Genomic DNA, 16930 nt, shown 5'->3' on the forward strand with positions numbered 1-16930 from the left:
AAGAGAAATGGACAAATGGAAGAACATATGATTATTGGTACTTGTATGCATTAATTTCATTTTTTTTATTTTGCTTGATAAAAGCTAAGACTCATTTTTTATTTATAATAAAATGATCTTATCTGACAAAAAAAACAAGATCTTATCATCATATTTGCTCCTTGTTTTAAATCTCTATACATGTATACAGTATAACTTCTTTAAATTAATATTCTATAAATTAATATATACTAAAAATCTCTATAAAATAATATAATTTTATAGTCTCAAATTAATTTTTTGGTTCAATTAGTATATCGATAAATTAATATCACTATAAATTAATAAAAAAAATTATAGTTTTGGTGTATTCTCAGCATTATTAATTTATAAAGCTTTCAATTTATATCCGATTATATTTTGTTGCTTTCATTGACTATATGCTTCGCACATGTGCTATATATATCCAAATATATGTAAACATAACGAAAGCATTGAAAGAGATCGCAAGTGCTCCTAAGGATTCATCTCTTTCAACGCAACGCAAGTGCTCTTATATATCTTATAAGGATTCATCTCCTTCACATAAGAAATTTATTTGATTATTTATCCACTCGCAACATTAGCATACAAATATAGACTATAATTTCCAAATGTTATTAGCTCAATCAAGAGAAGTGTAGACTGGACTCTTACGTTCAGGAATCAGAATCCGTCACTAAAATTATCTACGGCTCATTTTATTCTACCAGACTACTACTTAAAAGTCTTTAACACTTTTCGGCTACTAAAAACAAAACAAAGATCTGCAAAACTAAGTATATACAACTGCATATCCAACCCAACACTATTTTTTCTTTCAAAATTGAGTAAAAGTAAATATGGAATAAAAAATACTTTAACCCTACTCTATTTCTCACTTCATAATAAAATTTACGTAATCTATTTTTTGTTTGTTCATTACTCCGTTATGGAATAGAAAACGAAGTAGGGTTAGAAATATTTTTATTTCATAGTTACTTTTACTCTATTTTGTAGGGAAAAAAATGGAGTTTTACTTTCTTAGACGCTGCACCACATCAAGATTAAAGAATCATTAATTATATGGATCGGCGTAATGTAAGTATTTGAATATACATCAATAACCGTATAGATATATATATATATATATTTCTTATATAAAACTTAACAAAGCAACTCCAAAGTAGTTTTTGTTTTAACTGAAGTCAGCAATAACCTTTCTTGTTTTTCCTTCCTTTTTAACATCTTACTAATTAGTTTATTCAGTTCGGAGGAGAATACGCGCAAACAACCTCCGTTTCAACTTCCCTCCTATGAAAATTCCGGTGACAGCCACAAGCAGCGCACGTCAAAGCATCATTGGTTCCTTCGCCGCCGCTTGCCATAAACTCACGGCAACCGTCAACGGCGTAGCCACCGATATTAGCTGCGTGATTCTTCTGGCACTCAACGTAACGGACCTTGCTCGAAGAAGAAGTCGTAGTGCATGAGTTTTTTCTTTGTTTTATCACGACTTGCCTCTTCTTCATCTTCGTAAACTGATCTCCAAAAAGAAACCTTAATTGCAAATTTTTCTTTTTCAAAAAAAAAAAAGAACCTTAATTGTTTTTTTCGTTTTAGGGGAAATGATCAAAGACTCTTTTTGGTGACGAAGTAAAAGGGTACTTGCAAATGCTCCTTTGTATCCCTTATAATACAAACGGCTTTTTACGACCTAAAACTCAAATTCAAATACAAAACTAACATTTTTTTTTTGGAAAATTAGTTTTGTCATATTCACTCCACAAGTTCATAAAATTCACGAAAAAACTATCAAGTTTTTTTTTCTTTTCGAAATGACATTTTTACTCTCTCACCCTCATCATCTTCAAGTAATTACAAGATTGCAATTGTCATCAATACCCCAACCTCCAGGAACAACCAATTTGAAGCTCTTAATGCTCCCAAAATTGATTTACCCTTCTTCTTTCTCCATTTTTATGAACTAAACACAACATATCTCACTTTCTCTCCACATTCAGCTAAAAAATCCCAAGATTTTGATTCTACATTTTTTATGGTTCATAAAGTGATAGAAGCTAACGATTCTGGGTGGGTCACTTTCGTTTGAGATTCTGTGTGCTTGGAGAAGCCTTATGTGTGCTAAGGAAGTTATCTCACCAATTTAAGATATGAAATCAGATTTTTTTTCCAAATCTGTTCGTCCAGACAACTTCCAGGTAAGTCGTCTACAGTCAGACGACTTACCTGGGAAGTCGTCTGGTCAATGCATAGGTTATTTTTGTAATTGACTTTGAAATCTGTTTTCTGAGACGACTGAAATATAAGTCGTCTGCTTTTATTTGATTACAAAAAAATCTCCAAAGAACCTGGACGACTTACATGTAAGTCGTCATAGGTTAGTTTTGCATTTGACTGGATTTTGTCGGAAATTTGACTTCCCTGGACGATTTATTTTTCAGTCGTCTGGTGGAAAATTGAAATATCAATATTTTATTAGTTTTAGTTTTGCAATTAAAAAATAAAACTTCAATATTTAATTATATATAGACGACTTACAATTCAGTCGTCCGTCCGAGGACTTACATGTAAGTCGTCCAGGATTTATGAGGTTTGACCAGAATCTCGGAATAAAATCCTGGACGACTTACATGTAAGTCCTCGGACGGACGACTGAATTGTAAGTCGTCTATATATAATTAAATATTGAAGTTTTATTTTTTAATTGCAAAACAAACCTATGACGATTTAATTGTAAGTCGTCTAGTTTTAATAAAATATTGATATTTCATTTTTTCACCAGACGACTGAAATGTAAGTCATCCAGGAAAGTCAAACTTATGAAATAATCCAGTCAAATGCAAAACTAACCTATGACGACTGAAATGTAAGTCGTCTAGCTTTTTGGAGTTTTTTTTAAACCAAACAAAAATAGACGACTTAATTTTCAGTCGTCTCAGATAACAGATTTCAAAGTCATTGCAAAAACAACTTCTGCGTTGACCAGACGACTTATATTTTAGTCGTCTGGAAGACTTAGATTAAAGTTGTTTGCGTCGATCTTTAATAAACTTTCGTTTTCTTTGTTCTATGTTTGCTAATGTGTTTTATTTTGACTTTTTCAGATGATGCGTTAGTTACATGCAGTGTATGGAGAATGGTTGTTGAAAGATGGATGTTGGAATATACAAGTCAACGAAAACTCTCTTTGTGGCAACTCATATTTTCAAAATATATTTTCTCCATTAGTTTTACTAAATTTGACTAAGTTTTTTAACACAAACTTGTAAAAAATGTGATATGCTTTGACTAGTTACTATTGTTTGTTTCCATCTCTTAAGTATTATTGTTATAGACAATAATGATGACTATTGTTATGAGTTGGAAGAAGGGTTAAAATGCTTCTTAAAATGTTATATCAATATGAGGCTACCAACTTTCTTGTTTATTAAGATGAGAAGAAGGCCATTGGAGTTTATTATTGCATATAGGAGATCCAAAGATAAGAAAAAGACTATTGAAGTATATTATTTCATTGATTAGTAAATGTGCAAACACATTGTTAGCACATATATTACATCTTGGGAAACATTATTACTGATTTTACAAAAAAATCACAAAGAAAAGAGTAGACATGCAAATCACAAAACAGACCACAAACAAAACTATTATAGATCATTCCTCTACAAAGACAAGCTTGGACTCCAGTTGATATGGAAGAAGATTTCCTGGAAGTCGTCTGGAACGTCTAGCGCATTGACGACTAACAGGTAAATCGTCCCAGAAGTCTTCCAAATCTGAAAAACCTGCATATTAAATCCAGATCTGAAAAACCTGCATATCAAAAAACGTTCAAATAGCTTAAAATAGAGAAAATGAGTGGAAGATTAGATAAATCTACTTTTATAGAATACACAAAAATACATATCTAAAATTAATAGATCTACATTTAAATGAGTAGAAGATGAGAACCATCTGATTAAAAACCTGCAAAAAAAAATAGATTGGTGAGAAAGACATGAGACAAAACTGTAAAATTCATATAAAGTTTGGTGTTTTCAAGTCAAAGAGATTAAAGTGGGTATGAAGAGTTTTAGTTTGGGAAAAAATAAGAACTTTATACAACAGAAAGTTACCAAATGAAGAAAAATCAGACATAAAAACTTACCAAAACGCTCAGATCTGATATGAAAGGGAGAAACATGAGAGAAAACTCCGACAGACGACTTCCAGGAAGTCCAGACGACTTCCAGGAAGTCGTCTGGAAGACTTCCTGGAAGTCGTCTAGCGCATTATATTTTAGACGACTAACAAGTAAGTCATCCCAGACGTCTTCCTGATCTGAAAAACCTGCATATCCAAATTCAGATCTGAAAAACCTGCATATCCAAAAACGTTTAAATGACTTAAAACAGAGAAAATTAGTGGAAGATTAGATAAATCTACCATTATTAACACACAAAAATAAATATCTAAAATTGATAGATTTACCTTTAAATTAGTGGAAGATGAGAACCATCTGATTAAAAACATACAAAAACAAGATAAATTAGTGAGAAAGACATGAGACAAAAACAATAAATTGATATAAAGCTTAGTGTTTATAAGTTCAAAGAGATTAGAGAGAGGTTGAAGAGTTTTAGAATGATGAACATTACATTTTTGTTGCAGCCATTTGAAAGAATGAGAGAGAATGTGTAATTTTTTTCTTTATATAGGGAGACAAAAAATCCAATTAGGTTAAATATTTTTGATTCATACGCCTTCCTAGACGACTTACTTGTAAGTCGCCCAGAAGACTTTAATATTTTTAGCGGGAAACTAAAATAGAAAACTTCCTAGACGACTTACAAGTAAATCGTCAGGTTTAAATTATTTAAGCGGGAAAATAATTTCTTAAAAAAATTTAGGCGGAAATATTTGGATGACTTACATGTAAGTCGTCTGGTTTAAATTATTCACCAGACGACTTACAAGTTAGTCGCCTAGACTCCAAACATAACCCCTAAACTTAATTAACTAACTAAACACTTCATAAAATCAAATTAAACTTCAAAAGTGTTTACTATACACAAAAATAAACACTTATAGCTAAAAATTTAATTTAAAAAAAAACTTTCAAGCTTTCCAAAATATAACCCTGATAATACATACAATATTACAACAAATGTTGTCAAACCATAAAATCAAAGAATATTATGATTAATTACTTTCACTCATTTATACTGAAAACTATTCAATTTTATTATATCTTAATTTACATTACTTAAAACTGTTTATAGTTACATGATTTTAATTTTTCATTTGTTAAAATATTTTTTAAAAAATTTAAAAATTATTTTTAAGATCAACTACACCAGACGACTTACTTGTAGGTCGTCTAGACGACTTCCAGCATCTCAGACGACTTACCGAGGCTATATTCGTAAAAATGGTTTTTTTGTTTGTTCACAAGGGGCTGGCTGTAATTTCACAAGGTTTTTAGGTTAGTTTTACATTTGATTCAAGTTTGGGTATAGTTTTGTAATCAAAGTAAAATTTTGAGTCATACGTAGTAAATCCCCCTAGTATAAATAGGGTTGTTGAGTGTTGACTATATCTCTCTGTACACTGTAGACGGAATTTAAATATAGTCGCGAAGTCATTGTAAAATTAATTTTATCTATATTTTGTACGTAATAGATTTCGACATAACTTAGATTTATAACGGTAATTATATGTATCGTAACATGAAGAAGTACAATTAACAATGGATATTACTAACTAGTATCTAGTGTATGTTGACATGCAAACCATATTTTGCTAGTTAGAATTGAACAATATAATACATTTTTGAAACCTATGGAGATTACTTAACAAGCATTAAAAGTACATATACTTATTTATAATTTACTAGGTTTGTAATTTTTTTTAAATCTAACTTATATTTAAAAGTAAATTTTATTAAATATTATAGATTTTCCTATTTTCTTACTAATATTTAATATAGATTTGATATATATTAAATCAATTTGTATAAAACTAATAAAAATAATATAAAATTATATAATTATCAAATATTTAACCTAAACAATATTTATAAAATTTGTAGATATATAAGACTAATGATCTTATGATTAGATATATAAATGTTTAAAAATTGTAGAAACTTTTAAAAAAATTTAGTAATACAAATTGTATAAGTATACAAAATAATAATATTTCGAAATTTGAAATGTTATATATAAATATATTTATTTTACAGATGATGTATGAGCTATTACCATATATTAAAAAAATTTACCAAAAAGAAATATCAATATTAAATGTAATATATGAATTATTACCATATTCTAATAAGTTTGCCAAAAAATATAAATCAACATTAAATGAAATTATCCATGTCATATTTTTCCGAAAGTCACGTCATCAATTTTAGTAGCCATGTCATATTTGTTTTGTGAAATTGATTGTAGAAAAGACACGTGGCAAAATCACTTCGTAAATATAGTCTAGGGGATTTCAAAAGTTTCGATATGTGAATCTATACATTATCAGACTATTATTTAGAATAATTTTTTAAAATTTATTAATGAACGTTCATGTCAATACCAACGGTGTCTTTCAAAAATGATAGAAATAGAAAACATAGAAGAAATTCAGAGTTGACAAAAAAAAAACAAATATAAAGAAGAAGAAACTCAGTTGAATGGTAGCCACTAGCCGGATCACGAAAAAAAAAAAAAAATCGAGTAAACAAATTAAATGCGTATCCGAGTCATTCCAAGGGACATGCTCCCACAAGCAATAGACACTGAAAGATTGTTCGAGTACAATCGCATTATCAACCGCATTCTAAATTATATGGGACTTCTATTTACATCCTAATGTTGATAGAACTTTTTTCAAAATTTTGCGCATAAAGAATCTCCATAAACTATGTTCAATCGTATCAGAGTCATAAACATGGGTTCGCTCTAATTTTACTAGTCATTGTAATCGATATTGGCAGATACGTAAGTTTTTTTGGGGGGGTTAAATTGGCTTCAACTGAGTTTGTATTTTCTATCTTAAGAAAGGTATCCTTTTAAACATAATCATTTTAAAACCAAAAATCACGGGAGAATGTCAAGAAGTTTTCTTGTTGGATCTCTTGACGAGTTCAGAAAATTTTCCCACATCCAATTAGTAGTTGTGAAGGTAAATCTCCTCCACCTTTTTCCAACTACTTTTTTTATTTGTTTATGCATGTCACTTACCTTATCAAGCAAGCAGTGTAGTTTGTGTATAATGTTTCTCGTTTTCCATGTTTCTTTAGTTCCTTTGAAGTGTTTAATGGGCTTATTTATAACTTAAACTCAACTCAACAACTTTTTTGGATGGCTTTGAGCTGTCTGGATTTGGGCTCAAGAACCAAAACATAATTGTGCACATATATGCTTTTTGTCAACGAAATATATTAAACTCAGAGGTTTAAGTGGTTACAACCGAGCCAGATTTAACAGTAAAATGATAAAAACCGGAGCTACTCTCAACGGTAAAATTAACAACATAGATAGTGCATTGAAATATATGATAGGATTGTTTGCCGGAGAGGTTTGCTCATTGCGAAGAAACCCTCGGATAATCTTCACTTGTATCCCTGAAACAAAAACTCTAACTAGCTTGCAATAGTAGTAAATGACTTGATATCACTTGGGTTTAAGAGGGGGCTGAAGAGCCCAAAAAAAAGCTAGAACTAGCTAAATAGCCTAGCAAAGAACAAATCAAAGTCTTGTATATTCAACGTACAACTCATCAAACAAACGATATATAATGAAAAAAAACACGATTTAAATGACAAGGATTCAATATACACTTAAACCCTTAAATGATTAAGAAACAAATGATAACATATTTTTAGAAGTAACTGAGACTGCAGAGGCAGAATATAGACTAGGCTAGCATTTACTTCCAGAAACAAAACATTGTTTCTTCCTTCTAGAATAATCTTAGCATCTGTTGTGTATAGGATCGGATCCTCTTCCAATCATTCTTTTTACAGATTCATTTGGAACAGACATAACGGAAGGAGAAGGCGCCAAGTCTCGATTTGTATCTATACTTCCATGCTTTGATGATGATGACTCTTCAAGAACACGCGAAGGATGAACAGACAGAAGCTGCAGCTTCGTATCTCTCTCCCACCTTAGACTTGAGACCTTACCCGTTTGAAGGAGTAGAAAAATTGAGATGACAAGAAGAAGAACCATTCCTCTATGATGAATCGAAACACCCATTTTGAAGAAATCTACAATGTGTGTAGATATTAGTTACTAGCTTGTATATAAAAATGTTGAGAGATTATATAAAATGGAAAAATGTTAAAGACGAAAAGAGAAGTTTGTCTCTCTTTTGAATGGAGAGAAGATTTTGGTAAAGAGGAAGCATATATAAGACTGGTTTTAGAAGAACTCTCTTCTGACGAGTTTGAACCCAAAAAAAAAGTTTACATTTGAAACTCTGTCCCTGGGAAGCTAAGCATATGCTTCTCTCTATCTTTTCTTTTCCACTTTTTTCTATTTTTTGACACACACTCATATACATACATTTTAAAATTTCTGTTTACAAGATAAGGTGAAATTGTGAAGGGTGTGATAGATACATACATATATGGCTGCAAAGAGTGCAGTCTTGTGTTGCTTTTTAGGGGGATTGTCCTTCACACAAAATGTCCCTATCAAATGGAATCACCAAAGAGCATTGTGATATATCTTTGGAACATTCCCTTTTTGCCTGACGTGGACAGCCTCTACATATATATAATGTGAATATACATACAATATGTGTGTGTATTTGATGTTCATAGGCAGCATAACTCACTATCATAAAATAAAGAAAATATTAATTTCACAAAAATATATTGTTAAAATGTAGATGTGGTTTACCTTCTTGTTTTAATATATAGATGATGATCAAACAACAGCAATAAAAAATAAATAATAGTATGATGTAATTATGATGTAATTAAGCTAAGATTAGTAAAACTAAGTCCAATAAAGAATAATAAAATATGCAAAGTGTTTCAATACCAACTTTTATAATTCCAAAGCTCTTTACTCCATGCAATAAGATCCAGTCTTGCTTCTTTGAGCTCAATGGATTATCTACTTTATGCTTTTCTTCTTTGTTTTTTTTTTCTCCCCTTTAATTACTTAGCCACTCCCTCCTTAGTTATACATTCAAACTTAGGAGTATTTGACTCTATGAATATCTATTTCATGAAAATTCAAAACAACTATTCAAGTGGTTTTATAAACACTATGATACCGTCTTTGATTAAAAACGTTTAAATTCATAGATATATTATTCATTTTAAGAGTTGAGAATACATATATCATAAACATCCAAAGTTGATTTTCAAGGTAACAATAGAAGGAATGTAGCATGAAAACAGAAAATGAACTTGCCACACACAAAAAAAACAAACCGATGATGTACATTCTCAACACAAACACAAACACAAATTACATACTCTAACTATATAGATAGATGGTAACATATCTGTAGAGTGGGAAAACATTAGAGACCTCTTTTTATACCAGATGATCGATCATCTCTTCCACTCTACCTGAGTTGTCTTCCCTGCAAAACCCAAAACCAATCCAAGAAACACAGAATCACTACATAGATTTTTCTTGTGAGAAGTTTTTGTTTGGCTGGTTTAGAACACTAACCGTTGCCTTCTCTGGCCAAAGGTTTCTCGGTCTTCTTCCCGGTTTTGCCACCAGAGTTTGAGACTCTTGTTGTCTTAGGAGAATCAGAAGTGACCCTTGCATTGTTACCTGAAGACGGTAGTGAGTAACGTCTAGTGGCTTTCTCAGCCCCTTGTTGCTTAGGGGAAGAAGAGCCTTGTTGCAGCCTCAGCTTTGCTTTTGCGGATTTAGTCGCTTGCATATAGCTTGGTAGTCCCGGGGCACTACTCTCTTGACACTCAGCAGCTTGAGTAGTAGTAGTAGTAGCAGTAACCGGAGAATCCTTCTTCACTGATTTTTTATTCTCCTTCCCAGCTGAGTTCTTTTGTTTAGGAGTTCTCTCTTCTTTCACATCCTCCTTCTCCTCAACCATCACATTCTCTTGGCTCTCTTCGATTTGGGGTACCAATGGAGAATCAGGTGGTGCTTCATTGGTTTCCAATGGTCCATGAGTGTGTATTATCTCCACCACAGTCTCCTTTTCCTCTTCATCAAAGGCACTCACAGTCACAGGTTCTTTCAAAGCCAGAGTTGGCTTCTCAATCTCCTTCTCTGGAGATGGTTGAGGTTGGATAGAGTTCTCAACTACAGGGTTATGCACTTTCCTCAAGCCACGTTTCACCTTCTCTAGATCAACTTGAGGAGGCTCTTCTAGTGGTGGTAGCTCCACAGATTGGCTTGTTGAAAATTTGCGGAAGCTGCTGCGTTTTGGTTTCTCAAACTCAAATGATGTCTGTGCAGCAGCGGAGGGACTGTCGAGATTGGGAGCAGGGACTTTGCGAACACTCTTCTTTTGTTTAGCAAAGTCCCCTTCGAACTTCTTCTGAGTTTTCCTGACTGATGTTTTCTTCGGTTGAGGAACTGGTTTCCAGAAGCAAGAGGCTGACCAGTTCTCTAACCAGATAGAGTTGGAAGAAGAATCATTGTCTAAGTGCACAGGCATCACGTTTGGAGATGAAGCTAGAAGCTGTTAAGAAAGACAACATAGCATTATTCCACCAAAGATCTTCTTCTCAACTCCTAGTTTCAGTAATAGCCAATAGTAAGCAATACCTTCTGAGCAAAAGCATTTGCAGTTAGCTTCTTGATTCCAAGGTAAGTATGTGTTTCAACAACAGAGTCTTCAGGGAGTTTATTCTCCTGATAAGACAAAATAAAAAGAGAGTTACAGAACTAAAGTTAAAAGCTAATCACAGAGTCAAAAATGTTGATCATTACCAAGCATCTCCTGTGAACTTCAACACCAATGTCAGAACGTCTGATCTCTTTTCCACGAGCAAGTGCTTGCAATCTGACAATTCCCATAACACAGCACAGAGTGGCAACAGCTTGCCTCCTAACCATGTGTCCGCGGATAAGTGCCTGTAGCCTTATTATACCTTTTAATGCCCAGAAGGCACGTCGAGCCTTCACACATAGAGCTCAAGTTCAGTATACACAAAAAACAAAAACACACCAAGAGCTTTAATAATATTACCAAGTAGCCTCTAAAGGCAGCCTGCAGAGTTGTTGCTGCAATCTCTTGCTGAATTTTGTCTGAATCTGATAGCAAATCATCAGGAATAACAACAGAAGCAGCATTTGGAGATTCTGTTGGCTGGACTTGGACCTCAGGAAGTTGTATCTCGTCGTCTGAAACCAATTCACGTTCTATATTCTGTGTCTCCTCTACCACAGCGCTGGTGGAAACTGTTGCATTACCAAAGAATGGAAGATCCGAAACCACATCGGATTCTTCAATCTTGGAAACAACCACTACCTCTTTTCCATTCACAACTCTCTGCACATGGAAGCATATTAGTCTCTCTATGGCAACTTCTACAAAATTGTGAAACTAATCTATATATGAAAATGCGTTACCTCTTTGTCTTTCGAACCACTAGATTTAGATGATTTCTTTCCAAGTAGTACACTTTTTAACCACCTTGCAGGCTTTCCCATGATGTCCACAACCAAAACTCAAAAACACACCTTCCTGCAATTGATCGAGCAATCAATTTTTATAACCAAAGATTGCAACTTTGGATATTGAAGATATATATAAACAGTTTGTTTATAGGATTCACTATGCTGAGTTAAAAAGGATCAGCCCATATTGTTCATAAAGAAGACTAAGTGAAGAGCCAAAATTCAGAATCATTTGTTCATGAGCTAAAGATTTGTACTTTCTTTTATATAAAAATAATCTCTAATCATAAGGTTTAACAATAGATCACAATCATTAAGCAATGGAATCAAACAAGAAAGAGAAAGAAAACAGAATGATTATACCTTAAAAAGGAAACTAAAATCACCAGATCTGCTTGCAAAAGTAAATGAACCTGATCTCAAATCCACACTACCTGATCTCAGAATCAACAACTACAAAGAACACAATGATCCTAGAAATAAAGAAAAGGAAAAACTCTCCTCAGTAGTTAATTAAAACTATTAACAAGAAATGTCGGTCTCAAGCAGAAGCACACGTCGGATCTCCTGTCGGAATCAGACAACAAACTAAGAAGAAGACAACACTTTACCGTGGATGGTTTCAAGGACAGGATTAGCTAAAGCTGCTTCCCATGTGCAATCTCTCTAGAGGGTTAAGAGCATCGGTGACGAGACTTTAAGTTCAGTGACCACGAATAGAGAGAGATAATTTATTCTTTTCTATTTTAAAAATCAAAAGAAAAGAAAATAAATCGATAATAAATGAATAAAAATAATTGAAGAAGGTGAGAAAGTTAGGAGGAGGAGGTGGGTAGTCCCCAGAGTTGTAGCTTGCTTCGGGAACAAGTGTAGTAAACTCAGCTGCGTGTTTACTAAGCATTTCCAGACACAACTAAACATCATCCTTCTTCGAGTGAGGCGCGTGGTGATCCCTTCTAAGAGTTTTTTGCCAGTTCGTTTTTTTTTTAATTTTCTAAGTCCAGCAGCATTTTGTAATTTGTAAAGTCTTAGGCTTTACTGCTCCTAACGACCAGAATTATTATTATAGAATGAACTGAAGCTTGAGAATACGACAAAAGGTACTGAATAACATTACTAAAAGGTGAAACATTCTCACGCCATACATTTGGTTTAGTTCTTGGAGATTATGAACCAAGTCATATAGTTTTAAACCGAGCTTGGTGGCAGCTTTAGAGCAAACACACCGTTGTGAAGCCAGTCAACCATTGAAAGCCTCTTAAGATCCGTGACTGGAGCTCTTCGTCTCTGGATGCGCTTTGAAATGGAATCAACGGATTGAATGGTGACTATGATTCTTGAATGAAGATCTGCTCTTGTTTTATCCATGGCTTTAGCACTGTGATCCTTTGCGAATTGGTTCCCCTTAGCTGCTCACATATCCAAACATAATTGGGCCTGCCATTTTATCCGTTAAATTTGATTCGTTTTGTTATTCGTTTCGATTATATCCAAAAAAACCCGGATATCCGTAAGTCTTCGGAGCAAGGCAAATATCAAAAATCAATATTCGTTAAAAACAAAGTAAATCACAAATACTAAAAATTTTCAATGTTAGATATCCGCTCCGCTCCGTTACTTATACAAATAGAAGTATATCTACAATTAAATTGAGAGTTGCAAACGTATAATTTATATAATTATTATTTTAACATATAGTTTTAATAATTTCATTTATAAAATTACTTATAAAAGTATTAAATTAAGAAAAAGTATAAATCTTTATAAAAAAATACCATTTTCTAAAATTTTATGTTTTATAAAAAATAATTAAATTTTAAATTTTTATGGAACATATAGTTTCACTAATTTCCACTTTTTGTTTAAGATTTTGTAAAGATATTTTTGAAAATAAACTTATATAGTTTTGGTAAGATTTATTTGTATTAAATAAAGTGGATGAAATATTCATAAGTATCCGTAAATATTCATAAATATTTGTAAGTTTTTTCAGATATCCGAAAAACCAGATATCCGTATTTTTCCAAAACAAAATAAATCGCAAAATCATATATCCGTATGCTATTAAGCAAATCACAAATACTAAAATTTACAGTACTATCCGCTCCATGTGCACCCCTAAAATTCATACTCTCTCCTAGACATCTCAATCGCTTGCACATAAAAACAGATGCAATGTGAACTTGATGCGTACAACATAGAGCCATGACTTAAGGCTTTACCTTGACAACAAGCTCCTAGCTTACTTTCAGAAGAAAAAAAAAGCTCCTATCTTCAAAGCTGCGAGAAACATTAATGAGAGATGATTGTTCGTAGATTTTGAACAGTTTCTGGTTTTTGATTTTTCCAAAAACCATTTTTGACCCAATAAAGATTTTTGAGTTTTAGATTTCCTAAAATTTAGGAAAACTAGTTTTTAGAATAACTACCTAAGAAAAAGCCAATATATATGTTGTTAAAAAAATAAAGAAAATATATATGTTGTTAAAAAAAAGAAGCAAATATATATATTCTACTTGGTGCTTACCGTTTGACACTACTATGTAATAGTCACAAGTCACAATCACATACACATAAATATATGATTATATGTGCATAGTTTTGGAACTTTAGGTGATGATTGTTTTGCTAGATTTTAGATTTTGGTTTTTGGTTTTTAGTTTTTGGTTTTTGGTTTCTAGTTTTTGGTTTTTAGTTTTTGGTTTTTGATTTTGCCGTAGATTTTGGTTTTTTGAAAAACTTGATTGGCAGTTTTAGATTTTGGTTTTTGGTTTATGGTTTTTTTTTTAATAATAAATAGTAAAATAGTTATTATTGAAAAATAAATAATAAAATTTAAAATATCTATTCTATTAAGTCATGACTTAATTAATACGTGATTTTTTTTTTTTAATTTTGATTACCTTTTAGAAAGTTGATTCAATTAACTTTGTATAAATATTTAAATTATTTGAATTATTCTAAAACAACCAAATCAAATAAATATTCTAATCTTTACTCTGAAATTATATCTGGATAAAAAAATTCAAATCTTTTTATTTACAATATACATATATATTTAATTTTTTATTAAAATAAACTTTTTCAATATTTAAGTCATTTCGTGTTTATTTAAAATAAATGTATATTTTATTTTCACTTAAAGAAAACTTTTCAATATTTAGTTAATTTCGTGTTTATTTGAAAATTAAATTTTATTTCATTTTAACTAAAACAAACTTTTACAATATATAATTAATTTTATAATTATAACTAAACTCATGTACCATTTTGTATTAATCTGCAATATTAATTTATTCAATAAGTTTTTGATCTTTAACCAATAAGATTTTTCAATTTAAAATTTTGTATCATGTGATTTAAAATATGCTATCACTAAAAATCTAAAAATATATATTTATATATATATTATTGCATGTGAACTATAAAAGATTGTTGTGTTTTAAAATGTTATATCAAATAAAAATATTGTTTTTCTTTTGTTGTTGGACGTTGAATTTTTTTATTATTTTAATTTAATAAAGTTTATGGATTTTAATGGTGAGTAGATGATGCTTGTGAACGTAAATTGGAAATACATAACCATGCAATAAGAACAAAAGAGTTGCCACTAAAATTTTAAATTTCTAAAAAACAAAAAAAGCCAACGTTAACTACTGCTGCAAAACTAGTAAAATCCAGATTTTGGTTTTTGTTTACAATTAAACAGTTATTTCAAAAACTAGTTTCCCTATTTTCTAGGGAATCTATTTCTTCAAAATCTTGATTGGAAAATAAAGTAGTTTTTAAAAAACAAAAACCAAAAACCATTTCAAAAACTACAAACAATCATCCTCTTAGTTTCAACAATATAGTTCCAGCCTATTTTTTTTATTTAGTAGTGTCACATTCATTAAAAATAATTTATAAGAACCAAATATTTACAGAATAATCAAATAACTAATATCTAAAAATTATAATCAATATTATATATATATATATATATATATATATATATATTATATTATAGTTATGGTAAATTTACTAAAAATTATGTTTACACATTTTACTTAAAGCTTATGTACGGATTTCTAAATATATTCTATATACAAGTTTATAAAATAAAATGTATATATATATATATAACTTATGTTTAAACAAATAATTATTTTTTAAATTTTTTGTTTAAACAGAAAATTGTATTATTATTTTTTTTTGCTTTTTAAAAATAAGCTGATGTGTGTTTTGGTAATGATATTTTATATTTTATTATTTCCAGAATAAATATTTTACTATTGATTATATTTTCATCATATTATTTTAAAAGCAAAAAGCAAAATCTAAAATCACCATTCATGTTTTACAAAAAGACTTAAATCTACTGCAAAATCAAAAACCAAAAATCAAAATCTACAATCCAAAAATCATAAATTAAAAACCAAAAACCAAAAACCAAAATCTAAAAACCAAACAAACAATGTTTCCTTTTAAAGTTTTGTAACTGAAGCAGTTTTTCTGGATTTTCATGTGCTTCCAAATATACCCAATTACCCATGTATTAGCCAATTGTAGAAAAATGTTTAAAACTAAATGGAAGCAATTAAGACAGGAAATGAGCTTTATTAATCTTGGTCAACACGTTGACTAACCATTGTAAAATGTCAATGGCAGCATATGCATATCTATACGCAACCAGCAAAGAAAGTCCTTATAGATCGTGGTCCACTAAAATATGTAGTTGTAATATTAATCACATGTCCATGAAACATTATCCATCATGTTGATGTATGACTAATACAATCCCAAGTCTACCAACCATTTGGAGATATTCTAAGAAGACTTCGTTAAACAAAGAGACAAACTGCTAAGCTTAATTATTTATGCAATTTGAAATTGATTAAACTTTTGGTTGGATTTTTTTATAACAATGTCACTTGTATGATTATAAATTTGCAAAATGATCAACTAGATATATACATCCGCATTTGAAAAATTAGAACCTTAATTTTGTATTAATTAAAAAAAACTCCAAATCCTAGGTGTCACTCTAAATGCCTTCTAAATTTCATTTCAAAGAATTCTAGAACATCTAATATAAAGTATAGTTTAATCTAATGGTGTCACATTATTCCATAATTATATAACACTAGAGAACATTATATTAACCTAAAATATATGAAGTGTGTATTCTTTCCTTAAATAAAAGCTACGCAATTACCTAATATGATTTACATATATACGGAAATTAATGATTATGAATAATAAAGATTTGATAACAATTTTTGCATCCTTCTTCATTTTTGTTTAAATTTATATTATTAAAAAAACTT

General features: G+C 30.7%; 2 protein-coding genes and 1 long non-coding RNA gene across 4 annotated transcripts; all 3 read right to left on the reverse strand.

The window, feature by feature from the left end:
- Positions 1 to 1143: 1143 nt before the first annotated feature.
- On the reverse strand, positions 1144 to 1639 carry LOC106311097 (mini zinc finger protein 3-like). Its single transcript, XM_013748332.1, has one exon. The coding sequence runs from the start codon at positions 1527 to 1529 to the stop codon at positions 1263 to 1265; it is 267 nt and encodes an 88-aa protein (XP_013603786.1). The 5' UTR covers positions 1530 to 1639; the 3' UTR covers positions 1144 to 1262.
- A 6099-nt stretch (positions 1640 to 7738) lies between these two features.
- On the reverse strand, positions 7739 to 8575 carry LOC106310862. Its single transcript, XR_001263876.1, has 2 exons — positions 8472 to 8575; positions 7739 to 8269 (listed from the first exon to the last, which is right to left on the reverse strand). It is a non-coding gene; the product is annotated as an uncharacterized LOC106310862 (long non-coding RNA).
- A 749-nt stretch (positions 8576 to 9324) lies between these two features.
- Positions 9325 to 12553, reverse strand: LOC106312416 (protein IQ-DOMAIN 31-like). 2 transcript variants are annotated; one of them, XM_013749934.1, is made up of 8 exons: positions 12233 to 12553; positions 11985 to 12094; positions 11574 to 11688; positions 11191 to 11493; positions 10932 to 11120; positions 10767 to 10853; positions 9696 to 10680; positions 9325 to 9603 (listed from the first exon to the last, which is right to left on the reverse strand). In XM_013749934.1, the coding sequence occupies exons 3-8, from the start codon at positions 11652 to 11654 to the stop codon at positions 9572 to 9574; spliced, it is 1677 nt and encodes a 558-aa protein (XP_013605388.1). In that variant the 5' UTR covers positions 11655 to 11688; positions 11985 to 12094; positions 12233 to 12553; the 3' UTR covers positions 9325 to 9571. The 2 variants fall into 2 exon arrangements, with proteins under 2 accessions (XP_013605388.1, XP_013605387.1); XM_013749933.1 differs by lacking the exon at positions 11985 to 12094 and having other exon boundaries at positions 12233 to 12551.
- Between the last annotated feature and the right edge of the window lie 4377 nt (positions 12554 to 16930).

This window comes from Brassica oleracea, chromosome C8, assembly GCF_000695525.1.
Source record: "Brassica oleracea var. oleracea cultivar TO1000 chromosome C8, BOL, whole genome shotgun sequence".
NCBI classification, from domain to species: Eukaryota; Viridiplantae; Streptophyta; class Magnoliopsida; order Brassicales; family Brassicaceae; genus Brassica; species Brassica oleracea.

Coding starts and splice junctions, on each gene's coding strand:
- LOC106311097 (XM_013748332.1), bottom strand. CDS start 1,529: ATGAAGAAGAGGCAAGTCGTGATAAAACAAAGAAAAAACTCATGCACT.
- LOC106312416 (XM_013749934.1), bottom strand. CDS start 11,654: ATGGGAAAGCCTGCAAGGTGGTTAAAAAGTGTACTACTTGGAAAGAAA. Junction 10,854..10,931: donor AAGTTCACAGGAGATGCTTG/GTAATGATCAAC, acceptor TTGTCTTATCAG/GAGAATAAACTCCCTGAAGA. Junction 9,604..9,695: donor TTTGGCCAGAGAAGGCAACG/GTTAGTGTTCTA, acceptor TGGGTTTTGCAG/GGAAGACAACTCAGGTAGAG.